This window comes from Meleagris gallopavo, chromosome 8 (assembly GCF_905368555.1).
Source record: "Meleagris gallopavo chromosome 8, MGAL_WU_HG_1.1, whole genome shotgun sequence".
In the NCBI taxonomy this organism is placed as follows: domain Eukaryota; kingdom Metazoa; phylum Chordata; class Aves; order Galliformes; family Phasianidae; genus Meleagris; species Meleagris gallopavo.
The window spans coordinates 14876713-14899355 of NC_139411.1; the positions used below are offsets into that span (position 1 = coordinate 14876713).

General features: G+C 40.7%; 1 protein-coding gene across 1 annotated transcript; it reads right to left on the minus strand.

The window, feature by feature from the left end:
- Positions 1-216: 216 nt before the first annotated feature.
- Positions 217-8542, minus strand: PLAU (plasminogen activator, urokinase). Its single transcript, XM_003207965.5, has 11 exons — positions 8388-8542; positions 6817-6926; positions 5902-5956; positions 5624-5728; positions 4944-5109; positions 4428-4516; positions 4146-4335; positions 3393-3547; positions 2599-2739; positions 2288-2436; positions 217-1414 (listed from the first exon to the last, which is right to left on the minus strand). Exons 2-11 carry the CDS (start codon positions 6874-6876, stop codon positions 1220-1222), a joined length of 1305 nt encoding a protein of 434 aa, XP_003208013.1. The 5' UTR covers positions 6877-6926; positions 8388-8542; the 3' UTR covers positions 217-1219.
- Between the last annotated feature and the right edge of the window lie 14101 nt (positions 8543-22643).

Sequence of the window (22643 nt, forward strand, 5' to 3'; positions counted from 1 at the left end):
TAATGTGGAAAATCATGGAGCATGCTAACTGTATTTCTTTAAGGTGAAACCAAAACAGCTTAGTTTGCTTTAGAAATTCAAACCAGATGTGCTGCAGTTACTTGGGAGCATCTAGTCTATGCAGAACCCTGCAGCATATATTGTACAGATCTGTGTACAGTGATTGACATTAGAACTTTAAAACATAGTCTTCCCTTTACAAAAGAGGAACAGCTATATAAGAATAATAGTTTTATTGATAGTTTTACATATATAATACAAATAATAAGTTAAACAAAGTAAAAATTAAATAAAATGAGGTTCCAGCCCTCGTGCAAATAATTCCATCTATTAAAAAAAGTTTAAAAGTAAAATCAGAAGTCTTGAGGGGAAAAAAAAAGTCATTTCCATATCATATCAGTTAGATGAATGGAAATAAAGTTCTGACTTTTGTTCCGACTTTCAACATCTGTAGCACTCAGTGCACGTTGAATCTGTAGCTCTTCTCTGGGTTGCATAGGTAAGGGAGAAAAGTGGTACCATCAGATTTCTAAGGGAACCCAGGCTCCTTTGAATGGGACCTGGAAGTGCAGTCACATTAATAGTTTTCCCTCTTTAGTGTAGTTCTTTGGTGGAATACCTCAAGAGTTTTTTTTAATGCTAATACAGCTGCAGTTGCCATTGCTAAGATTTTAGTATTTTTTGGGTCTACAGGAATGAGTCCTGTATACCAAGTGCTGCTTCAGTCACAGTGGACTTCAGTCCTTCTTCACACATTGATGATAATCAATGCTGATGCAGTTTCTTGCACATTCTGAGGCAAAGCCTGTTCACATTCCCCGTACTGGCCTTCATAGGTTAGGTTTCTATCATTCCACATCGTTTGGAGTGATGGGGAAAGATGTTAGAGAGATGCCGTATACAAAATGCACAAGTTAAATAACTTAAAGCTTCACCAATACTTCCAGAACAAATACCAGTTTGTAAATTAAGTGGACAGTTAACTTGATATGTACAGTGTTGTGCATGGGAATACTCATTTAAATGTTAAATATTTTAGATTCCCATTGAGTGGTTTTCAGTAACTAAGAGTAGTGAGATAGTATCAACTTCTGCATCAGAAACACTGTAGTGGCAAACTACGTGATCAGTTAAAAGCAAGAACTCTGATATTCAGGGCTTTGTTGTCCTGGCATCACCACAGTCTCATTGTTATTCAAGTCCAGAAGTACACAAGTGGTCACTTTGGTTCAGGGAAAGAGCGACTTTTGGTAACCACTGCATTCATGTTAGAGTCAATCCAGTTAAGGTAGCGAGTAACTCTGGTGTAAACACCGGGCTTGTTTTTCTTTGCACAGCCATCTCCCCAGCTGACAATCCCATAAAGTGTCATCCTGCCATTGTGCTCACAGACCATGGGGCCGCCAGAATCTCCCTGACAATGGAAAAAGAACATATTAGGATGTTTTCTGTAGATGCAACTTTGATAACAGGCAGCCTGTGATTATTGTTTTTCTGAATTGAAGCAAACAGTAGATACCTCCAAGCTAAAGCTATGATTTTTGAGAATACTGCATAAACAAAAGAGAAAGTTCATATAGCATCTGTTGCAACTATAGCACAGTCTATAAGGTCAATAGTTCTCTAGCCCTCCTAGCTTGCCCAGGTTGGACAGTTACTTTGGAGACAACACCCAATGCTCAAAATCACAGCTGTTAGGCTAGCTGTACAAGGTCAAAGCAAACATGCCCTATTCTGCATCACATAATTGTTTCCCTGCCCACACGATACTTGTACACTTAAGGGTAGCTACTGGTTGTTTTTTTTTTTTTTCAGTGGCATATTGGCCAGACTGCCTAGTGAGGGTGCAGGGAAGCAAATCAATTTCTGAGGAATTTGCATAAGGGCTCAGTGATTTCCTGTTATCCATCTCTTAACCCTCTGCTGAGATATAGTCAAGATTAAGCAAGCGTAGCTGAGGCTGGTATAGCTACTGTATTCTTCCGATGCGTTTACCTACCAGCCACTGCCAGAACAAATTGTAATATCTCCAGGAACAGCAGTGATTAAAGCATTGCTACTCCTTGAAAGGCTGACCTGGAGAGGTTAACACCAAACTCTACATCTTTCCCTGTCTTCAGCCACCCTAAAAGTCTACTCTAGTAGCTACGGTGAATTCTCTCTACTCAAAGACTCTCCTGAGTAGCAGAATTACAAGATGCTGCTATGCTACAGTTGATCCATTAAATACACTTGTTAAAATCATTTACAGGAACATTAAAAAAAAAAAACAAAAACAAAACTTTACCTTGCATGCATCTGTTTCCCATGCTGGGTCTCCAGCGCAGACCATGTTGTCAGTAACTCTGATACTGTCATAGTATTTATTTTTGCAATTGTCCTGTGATATTAAGTTTACAGTGGCTGACATTAGTCTTTGAGCATAATAAATATCATCTAGGGAAAAAAAAGAAAAAAAAATGTCATTTTTGGGAGTTGAATATGAGGCACAGAGTAGTAGCAGTGAGTCTTAGGGTCTTTGGAAGATCATGGTATAAAAAAAGCCAACCAGTTTCCACAGAGTTTAAGTAACAGTTTGGAAAGAAGTCATTCACTTACAAGAATTCTGTTTTCCATAGCCAGCTATTTCACACCGTGTATTGTCGTACAGGTTAAGGTCCTTCTCTGGCAAGCAGACTGTTCTGACATAGTTGGATTCTACTGCACACTGTCCAGAAGCTGTTCTTATTCTTATCAAAGCTAACAACAACAACAACAAAAGATTACTTAAATTTGTAAAGCAAGTTCCCTTCAAGTTCTCTGAAAATTGGAGTATCCAGTACAGTTAATGAGAATATTTACATTTTGTTCTCATTATATTTGGTTTTTCTCATTGCTTTTGGAATTATGAGAATCATTATTTGGTGACAATTAATTTTGCAGCATTGAGTGACAGAATTCAGAAGGTCATAGGCAAGGGTTCAGTGTCATGTGCAAGGGTGGCAAGTCTGTTCTGTGCAAGTTACAGAAACTGAAGTGTATTCATTAGAAAGGTTTGTAAAAGGGGGAGAGACTTTGGGAAGTATGATTTATTTCAGGAAAACCTTTAGCTCATGTGCTAGCTAATACAGCATTTCCTTGTTACGTAATGTAACCTACTGTGCATGCACTGTGTCTCAGTCTATGGTATTTTGCTAGGTGATACATGGAGTTCTGCATCTGTGATGTGCTACAAGCCAGACAGACAAACATGGAATGATCTTGTTAAGCACAGACCTAGTTCTCAGAACTACCTGTCTTCTGTTCCCTTTATCTCTGCTCTAGTTCTACTTCTTTTACTTGACGTACCCGATAACTACACAGTTTTCAGTTATCCTCAGTGTTTTAAAGGCTCGTATTAAGATGATGCTTACCAATATCATTATCGTTGCCTCCTGTGTAGTCTGTAAAGTCAGGATGAGAGATTATTTCATCCACCATGAACACCTGTTCATGTTCATCGGTAGCATTCAGTACGGACTTTCCAAGGAAGACTTTGTAGACTGACTTGTTTGGTTGCTTTTTTGTCCTGTTAAAGTACAAAGATTCATGAAGGCTACTATTTTTGAGGGTAAGGTTAACAACTTAAAATCAAGTCCCTGTTTGGTTTCTTGTTTACTTAAATGCAGACAGGAAAAAGCAACAAGAATGTTGATAGACTATGCTACAGGAAGGTCTGCTGATTCCGTACTTGTAGTGAACAAGCTAGATGTTGGGGCACTGTGAGAGGCACACCTGGCTAGCTGCTACTCATGTCTGGCATCAGCAATGATCCTCCCTGGCAGAATGCAAGGAGGATCAGCTTTTTACAGGAAAAAAAATGTACTGAATGTACATCAAGACAATTTTTAGGTTTTAGAAACAGATAAGTTGAAGTGAAATCCTGGTTCCAATTTAAGTTAAAATGGTTTCAGCTACATAATCCATCCAGGTGTTTGTATTTTGCTAGGCATGGACTTGCAAAGGCCTAAGGTTCATGGCTGCTCCTCTTGTTCTGCTTAAGAGAGAATGTCATAACTATGGCAGATTTGAAGGTTTGCTCATTCAGCAATGAGGGGAAAATAAGGAAATCTGTTGAAGGAAGTTGCAGATACAAAGGATACAGAAATTCAGAACTTTACACTTACGGATCATAGAAACAGTGTGCTGCTGTAAGCACCCAGCAAGGATCGATGAGGCTGCCACCACACAGAAATTGGTCAGTGCCCATTATGTTTTGGAAGATGCCAGCTATCCAAGGTTGAGTCTCAACCTCAGCCTGGCTTCCACCAACAATCTTGAAGTACTTGCTGAAGCTTCTTTGGCCACACGTATGCCCTATGAAAGAAAGTTTTGTTCAGATGTTCACATGATTGGCAAGCATCAACTTTGTGCTAGAAATCCATTGTCTTGAAACCAGTGTTACTTACCACACTTCTGTATGGTGCTGCAGGGTGTTTCTTGAATCAAGTATCCTCTCTTGGTGTAGCACCAAGGCCTGCTCCTTCCATTTGGGTTTCTGGAAGATAAAGGAAGTGTTCTTTTAGTGTTCTTTTTATAAACCCAGTTCTTGGGGAAAAAAAAAAAAAAAACAACAACAATAAAATAATAGTATCTTAGAATTCTAACTGTCCTGGAAAAGTCAAAAGGTGTTTTCTTGTAAGAAATGCTGGAGAAAGCAATTAATTGTTTGAACACAGGACTGGCAGCTTGTTTTGTCATAGTGGAAACTTCCCTTCAGAGTTATTGATATGGTATGATGGCTCTGCAAAATTCCCAGCAGCTTCAATAAGCAGTAAGAACTGTAGGCACTTCAGAGAGATCCCATTCCAAATATTTTAAATTCAAACTTATCCCTGAAATACTCTGCTATTTCTTTAAACATATATCATCACTCAAAGCTCTTCTAGTAATGTCATCACAGGGAGAATAATGCATCATCTTACCTGCAGAAGTTATGTTTGCCCAGTCCAAGCTGCAGAGCGTTCTTCAAATCAACATGGTAATCACCCCTTCTGATTACTGAAGGAAGGTCCCAATACAGACAACCTGGGTCTGCTGCCATTCCTCTGTAGTTCTCCCCATTCCCACTGTAGCATATGCTGTCAGTATCTGAGAAAACAAATCTTCATAAGCAGCATGTTCTGTTTACAATTGTTCTGAGACAGAAGTAATCTGTATGAATCATTTTAGTGATAAAACATTACACAAAAAAGATTATACAAAATCTGGATTCATTATATATTCTTATTGAATTTGTTCTCTGAATTTTATGCGTGAAATAACTTATGGTTTATTCTGTTTTTTTTTTTTTTAGCAATTTCAGTTGTACTTCACAATATAATTTATTTTGCTTCAGGATGCTCCTAAACAAATCTATTTTACAAGCTACAACATTCATGAGGAATGAAAGAACACTTGTGAGAAGGCAGGGACAAGAAAATTAGAGATCACAATTTTACTCCAATATTTGATGGTTTCTCCTCACCTTAATTATTATTAAAAAAAACTGCTGGAGGATATTAAGTTGTGTTTATAGGTAGCACTTTCACTTGAGAATCCTTATTCATGACTGGCTTGCTTTTCCAATTCATTTAGTTAGTATTAAGGAAGATGGATACTCTACCTATTTCACAGTGAAGCCCACCATATCCTTCTGGGCACAGGCAGCGCTTCATTTGGCTGAAGAACTGATAAGTAATGCAAGTTCCACCATTCAGACAGTGGCATCCTGCAAATGAAAGATATCAGTACTGAGAGGCAAAACACTTGAATGGTCGAGTGAAATACAGTTGCAAACTAAGTTTTAGCTGCATATAATTGAAAGCCATCTTTCTTTGATAAAGATGTAATTGCAGGCTAACAAGCTCTTTTTAGGTTCAAGTAGAACAGACAGGTACTTACCTCTATTTTGTGATCTGTGTTTATGTGATAACTTGTAGTACTGCTTGATGTAAACCTAAGCAGACAGAAAGGAAAAATTTTTGAAGGAGACAGTTCCTTTGACATGTTTCTATTATGTAGTATAGGACTGTGCTGTTTTCTACTGTGTGCCTTCTCTAACAGTTTAAAGTTTTTGTGTGTAGTCACTAGCTGAACTTGCTCTATTGAGTCTACATATGATCATATATGATCTACATATGTTTGAAGTGGAACTCGGAACAAAGCAGATGAACACATTACACTAGAAAACCCTCTGAAGAACTCTACCAACCTGGTCCCACTGCACCAGGTCAACATCGCAGTTATTTCTTCTGTGTGGATCTGGGTGGTTCCCAGAGATGAAAAGAAGACAACTTCTTCCCTCCCCACCTCTCAGGTACTGAGCAGTGCAGCAAAGATGGAATGTGCTCCAGCTGCCTGTTGCTGGAGACCTTGGTGCTTCATGCTTGTGCATGATAGTCAAAATATTCAAAATCAGGTCTGTGTCTCCTTTTTCAGCTTTGTATTCAAGCAGGTCAGACAAATTTATTTGGAGGCCCAATATTCCCCTACATAAAACACCACTGAGTTCTTGGTACTTTGTGTCCAGGTCCGAGTTGTTTTATAAAAAGGTAAATGCTAGATTTCTTGGTTACTGCATGATGTCCTCACTATTTTAACTCTAGAAGACATCTCAACATGGAATGGAATCAGAGGAAAAGCTAAGTGTTCAAATATGCATTTTCTGAAGGTATATGTGCAGCAAATGTAAATGCAAAGGCAGCAGGAAGAACAGTTCAAGTCAACCCAGCACCCTGTCCAAAGCAGAAGTATAATTAAAAAAAAAAAAAGGAAGTGGATCTAAGTAAAAACCCCCTCACTTATTTCAAAACTTACAGAATCTAGTCCTGTGACAAGCGTGCCAAGAGTTATTGTGAGGAAGATGAGTAACTTCATGTTGATAGTTAAGTTCTCACTTTGTTCCTCGACTTAGTTTTCTTTTGATTCTGAAAATAAAAGAGGAATTCAGTGACATGTTGTATCTTGCAGCATCAGCTTGTTGTCTTACCTGGTTTGAGTAACAATACAGTGGGCAGAAGAATTAAGAACTGACTTAACTGTGGAATATCTGCATATTATTTCCATAAATTAGCTTAGAGGTTATCATTTGAAGCTTTTTTGAGCATTTAGAAACACAGCCAGATTTTGCAGAGTTCACATGAAGCAGAGATAGGGAAGCTGGAGAAATCCAGACTCTGGGTTGTGGACTACTCTGCAATGTGGACTAGCAGTCAGAAAGCAGATCTATTTAGCTGCAGCCCAGCTCTTTGTGCTCATTTAACTGATTATTACTGCCTTGCAGCAAGACTTCTAAACAGTCTGAACATGCACATTGAAGCGTGGGAAGGAACACTCAGCTTTCAGTGCCTCCCAAGCTGTCGGATGGCTCTTGCTGCTGCTGAGAGCTTGCGTAAGCCCAGGCACCTCGCTGAGCACCGCAAAGTCCTGAAAGTCTGGTCTTGCAGTTGCTGCATGTACGGTATTAGAGAGGCTTAAACCTCTTCTGTCCTGATTTCATGTGTGCAGCTGCCTGCTGCAGTCAAGCACACAAAGCGATCAGCCCAAGAGTGAGTGTTACAAATCAGCCTGCAAAAGGGTAGGGGGAAAGAGCTACCAAATAGTAATTTGCTTGAAAAACCAACAAATATAAAATTTGCAGTATAAATCATGGGAATAAATACCGGTTTATTATTATTATTATTATTGAAAGCATCTTCAGTTCTAAAAGAAAAAAAGAAAATTTAAAAGAAGCCCTAGGACCTGGGCTTGTATGGTGCTAGTGAGCAATGCAGAGCAGGTGCTGAAGTGCTGCTCTGTGCTTTCAGATGTTTTAACATCAGACCAATTTTAGATCGGTCTTACAAACTGAATGCCCACAGCCAATGGGAATGCATCTCCTACGTTTAATGACAAAGATTTGGTGACCAGACTTTAAGACCATAATGTGGTGCAGACCCAGGTATGTGAGAGGAATAGTGGGTTTATTTCAAGAAAATGCAGACGTGGCCCAAAGCAAACTACTGATGCAGCGGCAGCCCTTGCTTAGAGGCAGGCTTCACAATGCAGGGAAGCAGACTGCGCCCTGGTGCTCAGACATGCTTCTCGGGTGCAGCTGGGACTGCAGCAGATGTACGTTCTCTTAAGCATTATTCACGTTAAAGCAGCAATTTTTAGCTCCTCTCGCAGGTATGCAAGTAACTTGCTATCTGTTACCGTGATTACATTCTCAGGCCCACCCCGCAGCATCCAGCAGCAGCACTGCCGGTTTCTGTTCCAATCCCGCTGCCAGACGGCAGAGCGCAGCTCTCCCGTTACCGACGCGACACGCAACGTGTGCTTTCACGTCGCTGATTTCAAGAGCGATCGCTAAAGCCTGCCACAACTCTGTCCGCGGACGCAGCACTTACCGACTGGAGCGGCCGAGCCAGGCACGGTGCAGCTGCAGCAGCGGTGCGGGCGCTATATACACGGGAGCCCTGGCCGGGGCGGTTCCTCAGCGCCGCCCGCCCGCCCCGAGGCGTTCCGCAGCGCCGCCCCCGGGCAGGGCCCCAACGCCCCCTCCGGCCGGGCCCCCCCGGGGCTGCGGGCGCCTCGCCGTTGCCTCTGCGGAGCCGGCGATGTGACTCGGAGATCTGGGGGCCGCTGCTGGTTCCGGGGCGGGGGAGCGCGAGCAGCCTGAAGGGGGCGCGGGGCTCCTCCTCGCCTCCGTGGGGCGGCCAGCGATGCGCGATTAAGCGCGTTAAAACAAAAGAGAAATGTGAGAGGCAGCTATGAAAAGAATGGCTTGTGTTGAAGCGTGCTTAGAGGCGCAAACAAGCGTGGCGAATTTAAATTTGAGATCTGTGGCGCCGTCCGTGAAGAATGAAGCCCAAATGCCTTCATGGTGGATTAACTCCACTCAGGTGTGGATGAGGGCGGAACGCACCTGTGCTGAAGCTCTGGGCCTGAGGGGCTCCTCCGGCCCGTCTCCACTGCTCGGTGAGCACGAGCTGCAGCACCAATAGCCTGAGGTCCTGCGCTTCCCCAAGAGGTGCCGTGCCTTTGCCGTGATAGTTTCTGCTTTCCAAAGAGGTATTTGAAGTGCGGCCATTTCACGAATGGGGTGGCGGCATCCTGTCTTGTACTGCAGGCCCTGAAAACAGTCTCCTCTACTCCCAGCCTAGTGTGATTTCTCACACTGGGCTGTGACGCTGCAGCAGTGCAGTGAATAAGAAAACCCACGTGTGGCATTTGCAGGTATAGTGGTAGTGTTCAGCCTCAGGTACTGGGGTGACTAAGCTGAGGCAGGTCTCCCGTGGCTGGGTAGCTGATGAAAGGCAGTTTCTTCAGGTGCTGCTTCAGAGCAGGGGATGACATGAATTTCCTTTGGGAGGAATGTTTTTCATAATTGGGCTATCCAGAGCTTAAGGAGACCAGCCTTCTGTGTTTGACATTTAACTTCATTGGTAAGAAAATGGCTGTTTTCTTCTCTCTGCATCTCCTCTTTGTGTTGAGTCTTTGTAGTAGAGGCACTCTTACTGAGGAACTATACGCTTACCTGCACTATCCCTTTTTGTTGTGTTTTAGCTCCTCAGGCTTATGTTGGAACAGACTTCTCCACAGCAAGTGTGTTGAATTCATGTTCACTGGATAACAGAAATTGAGTCTAGAGAAATGGATCAAGATGGAAGTCCAGAAATGGACATAGATAAGGAAGAAATCTTCCTGCATTTCAGGAGACTGAATTTCCCTATCTCTCTGTGACATCTGAATATTAAGAGCAAATGGATCCCGTAAGAAATAGGGGAGATAATATTAAGGTAGGATCCCTACTGCTCTTTCTTCAATCTAGAGGAGTGTCTGTGATGTAAACTTATTCTAGGGAATAAATTCAGTGAAAAATAATCCAGATTTTAAAAGCAGTCTGGAACTTTTACTCTCTGAATGGATTTTAATACACCATTCTTACAAAGTAAGTAAAGAATGGGTCATAGTTTGATTCAGCAGAGGGAGAGGGGAAGGAAGAAGCTTCCAGGAAGAGAGGGGGCTCCTTTGGGTCTGGACAGCTCCTCTCCTTCCTCCTCCACCCCTTCCAGGGAAGAGGTGCCAGGCCTTGGCAGTTTCCTCAAACTTTCTGTAAAAAGAGTCAATGCCTAGAGCATCAGGATTTCCTCTTTTACTCTTGTTCCCTGAGGAGTATTGTAGAAGTGAGCAATGACCCTCTCCCTGAACTCCTGACCAAGCAGTGTAGGTGTCACCTGTTCCTCTTCATTCGTTCTTGTTTTAGAGGCTGAAGAGCCAAAAACATTTGTGTTTTCACTCTGGCACAAGATTTGACAAGAGCCAGAATTCCTTTCTTCTACTGTTTGGCACCTAGGTTTTACTGAAATTCTGTGTTACTTTATTCTTAATGACAAGTAGCCTGGTCTGTGGTGTCACTTTGTTTCAATCACGTGGGTAAGATATTGATCACAAATGGTCTGCCAGCTTTGTGTTACCTCTTTGGTGTTGATTCCTTTGCCTTGAATATTTGCACCTAGGGGGGTGAATAAATGATAACTAAGCCATTGTGAACTAAAAATACTGTTCAGCAGAGTGAGATCCAAGCAAGCTGTAGGTGAGTTTGCTTTGGTACGAGAGGCAACCTCAGAGCAAATAAGACCGCATGATCTCCATAAGAATTGAATGACTGTTAGGGAAGCAGAAATGGCTGAGATAATTTGCAGTGCTTGACTTCGCAGAGCTAACTGGCTGATGGCTGCTACAATAAGATCTGAGGTGAGGCTGCAACTGAAATAAACTCTTGGGCTTGTAAATGTCCTGCCTTCTGGCAGAGGCCTTGGCAAATCTTTAGTTTGGCAGTTGTTGCAAGACCTCATATCAAGATCTTACTGCTGGATCTGCATGCACAGATGGGAAATGCACGTGCCCAATGAGTAGAAGAAAAAGGACTAGTTCTGCTACACAGAGATTTTTTGATAGCTTCAGGGGAAGGATTTTTTCATTATTGCACCTCTCAAGAGGTTAGAAGAGCCCTGTTGAAAGTCTTCTCTTACTTTGCCAGCAACTTCTACCTTCTACTGTTAAATTCTTTCTCCTTTGTCATGTCTATGGTTTCACAGAACCACAGAATTGTAGGGGTTGGAAGGGACCTCTAGAGATCATTGAGACCAACCCCCCTGCCAAAGCAGGTTCCTTACACCAGGTCGCACAGGTAGGCGTCCAGGCGAGACTTGAATATCTCCATAGAAGGAGACTCCACAACCTCCCTGGGCAGCCTGTTCCAGTGCTCCGTCACCCTCACCGTGAAGAAGTTCTTACGCACATTCGTGCGAAACTTCCTATGCTGCAGCTTATGTCCGTTTCCCCTCGTCCTGTCTCCACGTACCACTGAAAAGAGACTGGCCTCATCACTATGGCCGCCACACCTCAGATATTTATAAACCTGGATCAGGTCCCCTCTCAGTCATCTTTTCTTAAGGCTAAATAGACCCAGTTCACTCAGCCTTTCTTCATAGGGGAGATGCTCTAGGCCCTTTCAACACTTCGGTCTATTATGTGAATTTAAGAGAGGTCTGGCAAGATGGGAGGGGAAGGAATCAGGAGAAAACAAAGGTGCTACAAAGTGTACAAAGGGCAATTTACCTTCCTGTATAGGAATATAGCATCTGATAAAAAAAATACTGTTCACAAAATTTGAAGTTGTTCTCTCACTTCCATGCTTAGAGCTGCTAATATATTTTTTTCTTTTGTCTGTACATGGATTATAGCACTTAGTAAAGAAAATACATATAAATGCTGATTACGAGCTGCTCATTTGCTTCAAGTGTAAGCCCCTTGGGATCATATAATACCTCTTTCAAATAGAGTTCAAATGCAGTGGTTTCAACCCTGAAGAGCTAGTATGATTAGGAGTACAGTCAGATAATTCTTGCTTTCCTGCAATTCAGTTAGTGATAAAAATCTTGCTGATTCTTTTAATTTGTAGTTGAAATAAGTTGAATGTTTCAGATTAGTCTGCCAGCCTGACCTAGCAAATATTGAAAAGATAACATTTCATTCCAACTAGATGAGGACACTGACCCTTCTAATGAAATACAGATTTTCTTATCATATGGTGGCGAGCTGAAAGAGATTATGAGGTTTGCACTGTTTTGTGGCTGTCGCTGGGCTAGAGTTATTATTAGTTCCAGTATTCTTTTTCACAGCTGGTGATAAAATATTAAAACTAGGGCAAAATACCATCCACCATGCACTTTCTGGTAGTCCATCAGTAAACCACACAAGGACAGAATTCGTAGAGCTGAAATAATCTTACCAGTCATTGTGGTACCCTGATGCTCCACACTGATGTTCTCAGACACAGACACTCTTTGGCCTCACTGGAATTTTCATGTGCTTTAGAATTAGAGCCAATACTTGGTTCTGAACACTTGATACTGGGAGCAGAACATTCTCTGAACTCCTGCTAAAGGTAATGGGACTCAGTGCAGGGGAAGCAGTTCCCCATTCAAGGTACTTTGAGAATCTGTGTCCTTCTGTCATCTTCAATCTGTTACTTGTGAGGAGTACGTTCTGGTTTGTATCACATATAAGTAACACAGTTAGTCCTGTTTCTAGTGATTTTCTGTCCTGACAAAACATTTTTTAAATTTTTGAGCAGTTTGTGTGTGCCTGAACCTCTATCACCTCACAAAAAAGATCAGTTAAACTTCACATTCAGTATTCGTACTTAAGTATGCATAAGCCAATACAACACCTACGTCCTTTTGACATGATTTGTCATGTCTGTAATGGTCATGGTTTTTTTGGAAGCAGGTAACCTGCCTCCTGCTATGTGTATGGGGATACAAAGAATACAGAAACTTGGCATCTGCTCTGTGTATTAGAATGGTGCTTCAGAGTTAAACATTATTGGGTTACAGTAAATGTTTGGATTATGGCAGAAAGAATTTCAAAGCAGTGGTAAAATGTTTTATGAGCTTTAAGAGATTTTCTCACATGAAGTTGTTTTCAATATTCTAGCTTCAAATACTGGGCACTTTTCCAACAAAATATTTTATTGGCCAAGTTCATTTTTACAGCCATTTTACTACTAACTCTTGAGATAATAACAGATTTGATTTAATAAACCAATAGATTTCAGATGTTATCAGTATAATGTAAAGAAATAATAGTTTAAAAAAAAAAAAGACAAAATACAAAACAACAAGAATGAGTTTTCTTTAATCTTATTTTCTTAAATTAGAGCTTGTATGAGACCTAGGAATTTCCAGATTAGCTGATTTTTAAGTGAAATGTGATTCATAAAAATTCTTGTACTTTAATGACTCTTCATTACTTGTCAGTTGTTTGTGGTTGGAAGCAGATGGTGATCTCATTTCCTTTAGGTATAATTCAGCTACTCAGGTTTCTTTGTTTATTTAAAATTTTGTTCCTTTTCCTCGCTGCCTGCTGTATTTCTTTTATCTTTGTTATCTGTGTGGGTAGATGTAGCAGTGCTTATCAGTTGAAGGGCACGGGCTCTCTGCGGATGTGTGTATTCCTTCTTGCTCTGCTTGCAGCAGGAGTAGCCGGCCTTATCTCCTAACAGAGCCAGTGTAATCAAAACTTAGAAAGCTACTTCAGTCACAAGAAACCAGCTGCTCAGCTATTTGTTACACTAGGAGAGAATGCGGTTGAGGCTTTAAAACAATAAAGCCTTTCTCAAGCATAGTTTCGTTGGATACTGCAGCTGCCCTTTCCAAAGGGACTGACCGTGCTACAATTTGACTGCTAAGTAACAAATAGAGATGGAGATGGACCTGTGAAATCCCCTGCCATTGAATCCTGTCTCTCGTGGGAAGAGTAGAAAGCAACTGCTTGATGAACAGCCTTTGCTGTATGCAGTGTTCTGCCGTTTCAGTGAGCTGTGCCGTACTGGTTTTTGTTGGTTTCTTTTTTTTTTTTTTTTTTTTTTGAACAGGAGTGCTCCTGTCTGATGATTTCTTCATCAGCTTTAAATGCACCTGTTTTTAAACTAGGTCTAGTGTAGATTGCATCTCACTCAGCAGTAGTAAAAAATCCATAGATCACAGAAATTGCCAAACTCTGAGATTTGTTAAAATTGCTAAGTTGAGGCAGCTAATATCTAAAGCAAAAATTAGTCTGAACTGTTGGCGTTTGATCCATGTCCTAATAGCTTTACACTGTTTGCACTCGAGTCTAGGGCAGCCTTTAGTTGCAAATTAGCTGGAAGCTGTGGAGGAGATCCAAAAGAGAAGCTTTTGAGTCTGAACCTAGAAAGCAGAAAGCAAATGCAAAGTATTTTAGGGATTAAGCTGTGCTTTCTGTGGTCATTTTAAGTTTAGAAAAAGGATATATTTTTTAAAGGAATGCTATGTCTGCCTCTCATATACTGATCTAAAATGACACTTAAAATCTAACACTGGAAATCACAGAAACAGCTGGCTTGGACTATTATTTATGAAGTGCTTCAGTCAATCAGATTCATATTCCAGAGGAAAACCAACAAACGGAGAGCAAGCCAGCTGGCAGGATTCTGAAGAAAGCTTGCTAAAAACTGGCAAGAAAGCAGCAAATTTTGTGTAACACAGCTCAGGTGAGAAACTTGGTGCTGCTCATCTCAGCAAGCTTGTCTGGGAAGATCATCTGGAATTATACTCCTTCCTTTTCTGTTTTAGGCATTCTTGCTAATGAAGGAAATTAAACTACTATAGACATGTTCCTACCTACTGGGAAGAAAGCTGTGATGTTACAAGCTGTTCTGTCGAGCAGCACTAAAACCTTAACAGGTGACACAGATAAGAGACGATTGTTCCTGTTCTCAGTAGGGTATAATACTGCCTAACCTTATCAGTTTGGCCTCCTAGGGGAGAAAAAAATGCATATTGTATAGGTCTCACTCTTCTTAGGTAGATTCCAGGGGTGCAGGATCAGCTGCTGCAAGACCTGAATGCCCAGAGCTTGGCAGTGGGGCTGGGTGTATCTGCTCCTGTTCACTTAAGATGCAGAGTACAGGCAGCCATGGCAGATAATTGCACTACAATATTTAAAGCAGGATTATTTTGATTGTAAATGTCCAGGTACCATAACGGCAGATTACAGCATAAATTCCTAAAGCATTGAGTACTTAAGCCCCAAGCTATGGAGGGACAGCTCTGTAACTGTAATATTAATGACATTGGTAGTGGATTGTTCTGTGAAATACAAAAAAAGCACCAAAGGAAAAAGGACAGTCTTAAAAGTTCCGAGCTGAAGAAAAAAAGGGATACTAAATGCAGGAAGATGGCAGTGCAGAGCCCATAGGGCAGCACTGCCCGGTGCTTCAGGCAGGGTCTCAATATACTTGCAAGTGAGTAGCTGTTGAATAACACAGAGTTTTAAGGAGAAAATTATTTCCTGGGTGCTGCTGAAAAGCAACATTCCAGCATTCTCCCTGCGTGAGCTCCCAGAGGCACTGTACTGAGAAGAAAAGAGAAACAATTGACCCAAGTGCTCTAATAATAACCTAGGTCTTGGGCATTCTAATTATAGTTGCATATCTCTTCTCTCCCTCCCACTCCTTCAGATGTTTTGGTTGCGGTCTTCCATTTTCTTTCAAATAAGCTTCCTGTAACTTATTTCTAGTATAGCTACTCTGCAGCTTTTGCTAATCTCTCTGTGTGCTGATTGTTTCAGGTTTATAGAACTAAAATAAATTCATTTTTAAAGAAACTGGTGCTTGCTGTCATGCAGAAACTTTAGCACCTATCTTGCATAGGGCAGTATCAGCTTTTATTGATGGACAAGGAAGACAAAATAAGAGAGATTGCAGGGCCTTCCGTTTATGATAAACACACCAGAGAAAGCCTTTCAAAACCACAGTTGCTTGCAAAATAGGCATTTTCCTTATTTTTCATAGTGTTCTAGGGACAATTCTGGAGTATTGGGATTTATCATCAGTACCGTCAAGGGTGTTTCTGCCTGCTCTGTCTCCTCTCCCTGTGACCTTTTCATGGCAAAACTGACCGCTTGGGCCATTCTTTGATTTTGGCTAGAACTGCTGAAGATGTCAACACTTAATTTATTCTTCAGTGTATGTATTTTTTTGAGCAAAATATCTCAACTTGACATTTAATGTCAATTTGAGTTGATTATCAACTGAACTGGAGTGCATGATCCCCTTATGCACCAAGCTGTGTCAGGAGTATGCTCCCTTGTCTTTTCAGAGCAAGCAGTGAGTGAGGTGGAAATTTAAAGGGATGATGGAGAAGGCAAGGTTTGAAAGCAAATTTGTCAAAGCTTTCTGGAAGGCAGAAAAGCAGCGCTGCTTTTGGTGACAGAGAAGGAAGGTAGAGGACAGTGGTGTAAGGAGCAGGATATATGGAGTTTGGTTATGAATTAATTGGATTTGATCTTGTGAAAGGTCTTTAAAAAAAAAAATGATACCAGAAAAAAGTACAGATTGATTCTGACAGAGTGAAGAGGGAGATGTACAGTAGAGATGTGATGTTGCCCGCATGGAAACTCAAACTAAATTGCTGTTTCTAAGTGAGATACAAAATGGGGAGGAAAAGGAAGAAACTGTCATGTCAAGGCACGTTGCATTAAGTTGGAGGGATACAAAGAATCAGTGGCGAAAAGAGATGTGAAGCATGGTTGGTGGTGTGTAAAGTGGATTCTCAAGCCCAGAAAAATGAGGACAGGGTGCTGGCTCTGAACTGTTCTAGTGAGGGGAGTTTCCATTCCATGCACAGGCCAGAGAAAGATTGGATAAATCTAAACTGGAGTTGGAGCTAAACTCTTAAGTCTGTATTTGTTGAATTCAGGAGTGATCCATTTGTGAGATGATTGCAAGAACTGTTAAAGAGTGGGGTACTGTTAAGGTAGAACAAACTGCAAGAATTGAGTGGGTTTTCCCTCTCCACACCTGGTGATGAACATCTTTCTGTAGTCCAGTAGGAAAGCTTGTGCCAGCCTATGTAAATCCCCCTGAGATAAATGGAAATTTATAATATACTGAGTGTAACTTAATTCCTTAAATGGAACTACTTCCATGAATAAGCATTACTCAGTGGTAGTGAGGAATGTCAGGACAGATCCTAGGCTAAAATACATGCTGCACTGACTATTACTTAAAAGACAACTAGCTTAGGGAGATCCTCGCCTTCTGTTCAGTTGAATAAGCCTGGGTACTAAAACACCAGCTAAATCAGAGACTCAGATTCTCTTCCAAAATACATGCCTATAAGCTCAGTTACTCCATAATGTATTCACACCATTGTAACAGAGATCAGCAGCTGGCTCATCACTTACAGGTCTGTTTTCTTTTGTACATGTACACAAAATTATATTAAAAAGGCCACTGTAGAGGATATGTTCCTATGGAATGGCTCTTGCTGGAAAGCTGCCTGCTTGTTCACAGTCTCTTGGGCCTCACAGAGCTTCCATGTTTCTCTCTGCAAGACCCTTTAACAGGGAAAGGCTGAGAATGACTCCTGCCCTAGGCCACCCACTTTACTGGAAATTTATTAACTGATTTCTTAGGCCTAAAAGAGCCTGGAATGCCAGTCTTTTCTATTAGCGTTACCTCAGAAAGTGGGTGCTGCTACTGCTGCCTCTTTTGTGAAACTCCTGCTCTTAGAAGATATTTTAAATCTGAATTTGATACCTTTTGAAATTAAGCTCTTAAGATACAATTTTGAAGCTAAATTCCAGTTAATGCAATGTAGGTTACTATGTCACTTGCTTGCTTCAGATATTTTTAGGTGATTAATGCTCTATCTGTCTTTTGTTCTTCCCACTGTGTGATTCATATTAAAAAATGAATTTCTCTTGTCTTTTGCAGTCTGGCAGTTCCCCAATGCTGTTCAGTGCCAGGCAGAGGTGTTTGCTTTAGTTCTCTAACATGTCACTACATTAACATGAGAATTCCTGAAAGCGAGATACACTGTGACACAGTGCTGTATAGTTATGGTTTCACAGCTCTCAGCTCTAGACCAAGATCATCTGGCATGCTGGTACCTCTGTTCTCCTGTGTTGCCTTTCATAGTCATGTCTGATATTTTTTCCCCAGCTGTGCTAAGCTCTGAGAGAGAGGAAATGTAAAAAGAGGAAAGACAACATCATTTAAGGAACATAAGGAAACCACAGTTCTGGCATGTGACATTCAAATCTGTGTGAGCATACATGAAGAATTACATCTGAAACTGTGTGGTAACTTCAAACTAGATAAACAAGCTAACTTGGCCTTAGATATCCTCAAAAACCTGTAGATAATATAAGGGTTCTATGAAGCTCTGACTGCTACATGTCAGTGCAGTACAGATACTTCAGAAAGCAAAAGAAATGTTACAAGATGCTTTGGTTACTACTATGTGACATGAACATTTTCCAGCAAGTTAATAAAAGTGAAAATCAGAATGGATGCCTGGATATCTGGTGCAACTTTGATGTTATGAGAGGATTTCTTCTGATGTTAGATGGAACAATTCTACTAGAGCCAGGACTGTTCTGGGAGCTACAATTTATCAGGAGTTCTGAGGCACCTTTGGCGTGATAGGTGGTGCTCTGAACCCTGACAGGAGATTTACTTTGTGAAGCAATAGTAACGTTGATTTTGAAATCATTCTAGGAAGCAAGGGAGTAGAAAAGATGTGTGGTTTGGAATCAACGTCATATTTTCTGTTTTCTTATTGACAAAACAAGAGTACTGCTTACAGACACTGCTAAAGGCAGGTGTTTAACAATAGGAGTGTGTGCTTATCTGACCTTTCATTCCATATCCTTGGGAGGGTAGATCGGAGAAGTATATGAAGGCATAGTAAATGTCTTATCTGGATTAGTATCACTTGCTCAGAAGAGTAATAGGGTCTTCTCTTATGCAATGACCCAAGGCAACAGGAAACTCCTGGGTGATTATTCTTTTATAGTGTAATTGCTGGCCCACCTCTACTAAGATTTGTACTCTACAGCAAGGTGATCTTCTGTAGCACTGTGGTGGGTGGTTAAGATTCTTGCACAACAATATTGTGTACATGTGAAGTTTCATGATATCCTAATTAAAAGCAGAAGTTTGGGAGTGTATAAGAGAATTGTGAACCCTGTGGATCTACTTGGACTGCATGTATAAGCTAAAAATTGCTGAAAGTGCAATCTAGATCTTATTGCCTGACAAGGAGACAGCCTGCCTTATCTGTCACCTGACAATTTCTGATTTGAATTTTGAAGCTTGCCAGTGATTCTTGTCTGCACTGTCAGTGGTCTTAATCTGCCATAACACCATGTTCCAGTTCCTTGTGGACTAATTTTAAGAAGGAACTTTGAATTATTAGCAGCCAAAGGATAGGTTTATAGTGCTGTCCATGCATTCTCATTTTGAACGATCTTCCTCAAAAACCAGGTCAATTGAGCCTATAGACTAATATAGTATTTAGTCACTCTTGGAATGAAAAGTGACTCAGTACTGCCAGTTAGAGCAGCTAATTCATGTGACATATTAACTTTTTGGAAGATGTGCAAGTGGTCAAACATATTGTAAAAAAAATCTTTCAAATGAGAATAGTTACATCTGGACTAGTAATGAGAAATAGAAATGGAAGCATCCATTACTTCTGTTTACAACATATGAATGCATGTTCCCAGTACTCAACAAATCTTTTTATAAACATAACTTGCCAGAACATTTGCTGATGAAAATCTTAGCAGGATAGTCATGAGACTGTAGAAGAGTTCATAGACTTGTCTGGGTTGCAGAACAGCTCTGATTTTCCATTTACAGCTGAAATGGGACAGTATGTGAGCACGACCTCTTGATAAACTCTCTGATTCTCACTAGGAATTAACCATAACTGCTTGCAGCCAAGAGTTTGTCACTGAGAGGAAGAGACTGGTGTTTTTCTTTTGCATAAGACAAGTACATTTACAAGCATTATTGACCAGAGTCAATAACATTTATGAGCTGAGATGGTTGTGTGTGTGCATATGAAATTACTCGTGTAATTTCTTAAACTAGTGCTGGATAAAATTCCCCCACTAGTACTTTGTTTTTAGAATGTGTAACATTGCAGTGATCTAAGAGTTGTTTGTTTACTTTTTGTCTGTTTCTAAAAGTGTTGTGCAGCTTAAGACATAGAGAAAATCCAACTCCTAAAGTTTTATCTAGCTTTACTTCCTGATATGGCAAAAATTAACCTAGTCAGTAAGTTGTTCGTTCTGTTTTAAAGGTGTTCTTTACAATGCCACTGAAGGACAGTTAGAGAAGTATGAAGATGAGCATGCTTTCTGTTTTTTCATTTGATAAAACTTGATTTATCTTCCTAAGAAAAATGAATATTTTATAACACATACAAAGCATTACTGCATTTGCATTGTCTCATTCAAAGTCTTTGTGATGGAACAGTATATCTTAATTGAACAATTTTCCTTTATCTGCACAAACTATGTATACTCTGCAGTTTTATCAACTAAGTTGTGTGGTTGTTTCTCAGCTAGCCAACCTAGCACTCCTTCAAAATACTTCAAGCAGAAACAGTGCAGCAGGAAGTGGTATTTGTGATTCAGTGAATAGCACCTTGCCCACTGAGTCAGAGTTGAGCCAATGTCCAAAAGTGTTGCTAGAGAGTTGAGTGTAAAATCCAAGTCTTGGCCACATGTAGCCATTGGGAAACTCATTGAACTATTGACGAGAACAGGGATATTAACCACAACATCCCTGATTCCAGACAGGGATAATTGCAACTTTTCCTCTCTTACTTCAGTGGCAGAATTATTTTTTCCTTCCCTCTGAGCTTGTATGGTTTCCCTTCATTTAGCTAGGCACCGACCTCCAGGCATGTTAGAAGGCATCACAATCTCAGTCAAAACAGGACAAGTGCCATAGCACTTTCCGTGGCCATTGCTGGAAGTGCCAGACTTTGCACCTGCAGCTTTGCAGCCCCACAACTTATGTCACTTGGATATTGATACTTGGCTTTAGAGAGAAACCATCACCATAACCCGTCTGAACTTTTCAACTGGTTCAAGTTAACAACAGAGGGGATGTACTGAGGCATTTGTAGTACATTTCCTGTCAGGACTCGTAACCAGTAGATGTGCAGAGTGACTCAGAACAGCCTTCTCTAAACAAAGTTTTCATTTACGGATAGGACTTGAACAAACCTCAGCAAAGGTTACGCTGAAGATGCTCTCCATTTATGATCTTACTGGCTTTGTTGCCAGTTGTCCGGTACAGAATGTTCTCTATGCAGTAGATCTTACTTTTTGCATTTCGTCATTATATATAAGAAAAAGCTTTCAACTTTACTATTCAAGGAAAACAAGTTCGCAAGATGTCTTATCTCTTTCATCTAAACAATAGTTGATGCAAAGGTCTGTGGCAGCAAATTTTGGCACCCGGACTTATAAAATAATGCTAGAAGCTGCTGTGAAAGATCATAGCTTCAAATTCTAAATTGTCCAACAAGTGGTGCAAGTGCTGTGATCCCGTGTGTAGTTGAAGTAGTGCTTAGAATTTTGAATCTTTAATGTTTAAGTGTTTGCAGATATCCTTATATTTTTCTCCTGATTTTCTTTCTTTTTTTTTTTTTTGTAATTATGAAACATCTGCCTGCTTTTAACTTAAGAGAAATTTTGTTAAGACATTTGTTAAAGCTTGTTTTAGACCTGACATTACTGTTACAGTCATGACTAGCTGCAGATAATAAGTTTGAATTTTGTAGCAGGAAGAATTTTGTAGCATAAATTTTGGTTTATTTAATTAACCTCTGTATTCTGACTGTAATGCCTAACCAACTTCTGGAGTTATGGAACATAGGTACTTCAGGTAGCTCAATTAGCAGGTGGATGGAGGTGGAGTTTGTCAACATATGAATTTCTGCATTGATGTTAGGTGAGGAGATCTTTACACGCTATGTGTATTATCTCAGCAAGACATAATTCATAGGGGAGATGCCGTCTGTTGTAGAGAAAGGGACAGGAAGCACAGAATTCAGTTCCCTGGGCACAGAAGCACTGACTGAACATCTGCTGGAACTGGGTTTGCAGGTTCAAACCCCTTTGTTGTTCAAGGAGTACATCATTCCATCAGAATGAGGAATAGGATATTACTCAATATGAGGAACGGTGGCAAGGTTTCACTATGAAATGTGATCCTTGTGATCTAGAAGTTCTCATGGTATCAAAGAATGTACTGATCACATGCAGCACATCAGTTCATCCTGGTCTCTCATCTTCCCCTTCCTTTATCTTTCCTCCACCCTCCAAGACAAAGTTTTCCCCTGATCATGAAGGAAGTGAGGGAGCCTGGATGTTACCTCAGGAGAGAAAACTGGAGGAAGGGCTGGGTCACTTAGTCAAGCAAGAGGGAGGAGAAGGAAATGGTCATTGAAAAATAAGGTTCTAAATACAGGACCTTGGGCTAAAAATAGGTTTAAAGACTTGTAAAGAAATGAGGAAAGGAAATAATATAGGCAAAGCAATTTAATCAGGTGTGATTAGTTATAGCTTTCAAAGTGCGTGCTCTGTGTGAGACCAACTGCCAACATCACAATGTAGAGCATCAGTTCTCTCTGCGTACTGAACCACTATGAAATGACTAGTATATCTTATCCCCACAGCCCACCTATGGGGCTGACTGGTTGACTGTAATTCCGTGTTGATCTGAATCCTTACTGATGCCTTCATCTGTCATATCCTGGCTATTG

Bases quoted from the DNA above. Each gene is read 5' to 3' on its own strand.
- PLAU (XM_003207965.5), bottom strand. From the start codon at position 6,876: ATGAAGTTACTCATCTTCCTCACAATAACTCTTGGCACGCTTGTCACA. The intron at 5,729-5,901 runs GTAAGTACCTGT...TTTCATTTGCAG, and splicing joins ACACAGATCACAAAATAGAG to GATGCCACTGTCTGAATGGT. The intron at 3,548-4,145 runs GTAAGTGTAAAG...GTACTTTAACAG, and splicing joins GCACACTGTTTCTATGATCC to GACAAAAAAGCAACCAAACA.